Source organism: Fragaria vesca, linkage group LG6, assembly GCF_000184155.1.
Source record: "Fragaria vesca subsp. vesca linkage group LG6, FraVesHawaii_1.0, whole genome shotgun sequence".
NCBI lineage: Eukaryota > Viridiplantae > Streptophyta > Magnoliopsida > Rosales > Rosaceae > Fragaria > Fragaria vesca.
The window spans coordinates 21,922,092-21,924,774 of record NC_020496.1 but is presented as its reverse complement, the minus strand read 5'-3'; the positions used below and the strand labels follow the sequence as shown (position 1 = coordinate 21,924,774).

The following is a 2,683-nucleotide window of genomic DNA, read 5'->3' as shown; positions in this document are numbered from 1 at the left end:
ACGTACCGTCTCTCTCTCTCTCTCTCTCTCTCTCTCTCTCTCTCTCTCTCTCCTAGAGCACGGCCACCATCCCAAAAAAGGTCCATCTTTCATCAGATCTCCTTGTTTTCAATCATTCTCATGGCCTCTTCGCACCCAAACCTGGATCTCTAACGGCCTCTTCAAAAGGATCGAAGAGCAAGTTTTACATCACTCCATCACCATCTATTGCAAAAACCCTAGCATAGCCACTATGCTAGCATCATCATCCTCTTTGAGCATTCAAAACCCTAGTCAAGCATATGCTGCCTCCTTGGCCTTCACTAACTCGAAGGTTATCGAACTCTCAGATTGTCTCTGTGCTCCTCCCAAAAAGAAGAGAAGACGCCCTATGGGTTCACGGAACAGAATGGGTCAGAAGAAGATGCAAGAGGAAGAGACGCCTCCCACCATCACCTATGAACCAGTTAAGATGGCATCGGTTGCAACTGAAGATCAAAAGAAGAAGCGGGGACGTCCTGTCGGCTCTATAAACCCAAAAGAGATGCCAATCAGGAAGATCCGACTCCTTCCTCGAAGCCCTAGCTTGAAGGGCAATGAGGTTCTTTGAAGTCATTCTTTCTCTCTTTCCCTTTCTACATTTTCAGTTGTTTTTGTTTATTTCGGAACAATTGCTCTTGGTCCATGCTTTTCACATGGGGGAGCTTTTATTTTCTTGCTTTTAGTTTGTTAGAAACAATTGCCTATGATCTATATGCAATTAGATTATAGACTCTTTGTGAGCCGAAATTTGTAATGAGGATGCAACCCTCATGCGAATCAGATGATCTTGCTTGTCCTCTGTACGCATGGCAACGAATCGATTCGTATTGTACCATCTACTTTAGTACTAATGACAAAATTTTCTTTTAGTTCAAGAAAAAAAAATTAATTACTTTGATATTGCAAATTTAATTCCATGTTTCGTTTCATAACTCTTTTGTTTATTTTCATGCATTTATTTCAGATGACACGAAATAAAACTCTTTTTTCTCAGAGACTGCATGAACTAAATCCCATAACTGCCCCTGCTACTTCTGGCGCTTTTCTTTTTTCTCTTCTCTTACTCGGCCTCTCAAATTTGATATGCGATATCTCAGATCACCCGAAGCCTCCGATCCGATCAATCCTCTCTGAAATTTCAGGTAAATCATCACTTATCTTTTCTCAAGATTCCATTTTTGGTATCAAATTCAAGAGCTCAGATTGCTACATACTTAAAGTTCGATTCTTTTGCAGTGTAGATTGTTATATATCTCATTCGGTTTCGACCCATTTCGAGTTTTTGTTGATTCATAGCTCATAATCCAAAAAGCTAGCGCCTTTTGCTCATAAAGATAGGGTTTTTATTGAACTAATCGCAGACCCAATTGAAAATACAGAAATGGGGGAGAGGAAAAGGCATAGAATTTTGATGGTTTCTGATTTTTTCTACCCCAACTTTGGTGGTGTGGAGAATCACATATACTATCTTTCACAATGCCTTCTCAAGCTTGGTCACAAGGTCAGACACCACAGTCTCTTAAGCTTTATGGGTTCTTTATGTGCACACTTGTATCTTTAGTTGTTTAATGTGACTGAAAACAAAATCTCAAAGTGAATTGAGGGTTTATTTGCTTTAATGATTTTCAACTAATCACATGAATGCTGAGGTTTTGTGTATGTGTTAATTGGGTTATAGATATCATGACATGGTTATCATTGGTTATGTCTTGAATGGTGGTGTTGTGACGCTGTGTTTTTAATAATATTGGAACATCTCAGTTTTGAAGTCTTTTTGATAAACGCATAATAGAGAATCTTTAGTTGCATATTTCATTTGTTTCTTAGTTTTCGAGTAGATGAACTATTGTGTTTGATTGCTTAGGTGGTGGTAATGACTCATGCATACCAGAACCGTTCTGGAGTGAGATATATGACTGGTGGCCTGAAAGTGTATTATGTACCATGGCGGCCGTTTCTTATGCAGAATACGTTTCCAACATTTTACGGCACGCTTCCAATTGTGAGGACTATCCTTATTCGAGAGAATATATCGTTGGTGCATGGGCATCAAGCCTTCTCCACTCTCTGCCATGAGGCTTTGATGCATGCACGCACAATGGGTTATAAGGTTGTGTTTACAGATCATTCACTCTATGGTTTCGCTGATGCGGGAAGCATACACATGAACAAGGTCCTGCAGTTTACTTTAGCGGAAGTGAGTCAGGCCATTTGTGTTTCTCATACAAGCAAGGATAACACTGTGCTACGGTCAGGTTTGCCACCAGAAAAGGTGTTTGTAATACCTAATGCTGTTGACACAGCTACGTTCAAGCCTGCACCAACACGACTGAGTCGTCATGAGATTGTTATTGTTGTTGTAAGTAGGTTGGTTTACCGGAAAGGTGCAGATCTGCTTGTTGAAGTGATTCCAGAAGTATGCCGTTTATATCGCAATGTGAGTTACTTTAAGATTATAATTAATGAATTTTTCATATATGTATTCTATGAAATAAATTTTCATATCAACAAGGACATTCAGTGCGTATGTCAATATTTCTCTGATGGCTTGAGATCGTCATTAATCACTAGATTAATCACTTAATAGCATTACACCTAAAAGCTTTTTTGCACTTCAAGGCTTTACCACAGCTAAGGGGGATCATTCTCTCTCTCTCTCTCT

The 2,683-nt window shown here is 39.4% G+C and overlaps 1 protein-coding gene across 1 annotated transcript in view; it reads left to right on the top strand.

Annotated features, from left to right (window-relative positions):
- The first annotated feature begins 1,402 nt into the window (after positions 1-1,402).
- The window catches only part of LOC101298350 (N-acetylglucosaminyl-phosphatidylinositol biosynthetic protein-like), a 2,852-nt gene continuing 1,571 nt past the window's right edge, over positions 1,403-2,683 (top strand). Inside the window, exons 1-3 of the mRNA XM_004305599.1 lie at positions 1,403-1,522; positions 1,886-2,462; positions 2,641-2,683. The exon at positions 2,641-2,683 is cut by the window's right edge and continues 135 nt beyond it. Of these exons, the coding sequence (XP_004305647.1) occupies positions 1,403-1,522; positions 1,886-2,462; positions 2,641-2,683 (740 nt within the window). The remainder of the gene's footprint in view (positions 1,523-1,885; positions 2,463-2,640) is intronic.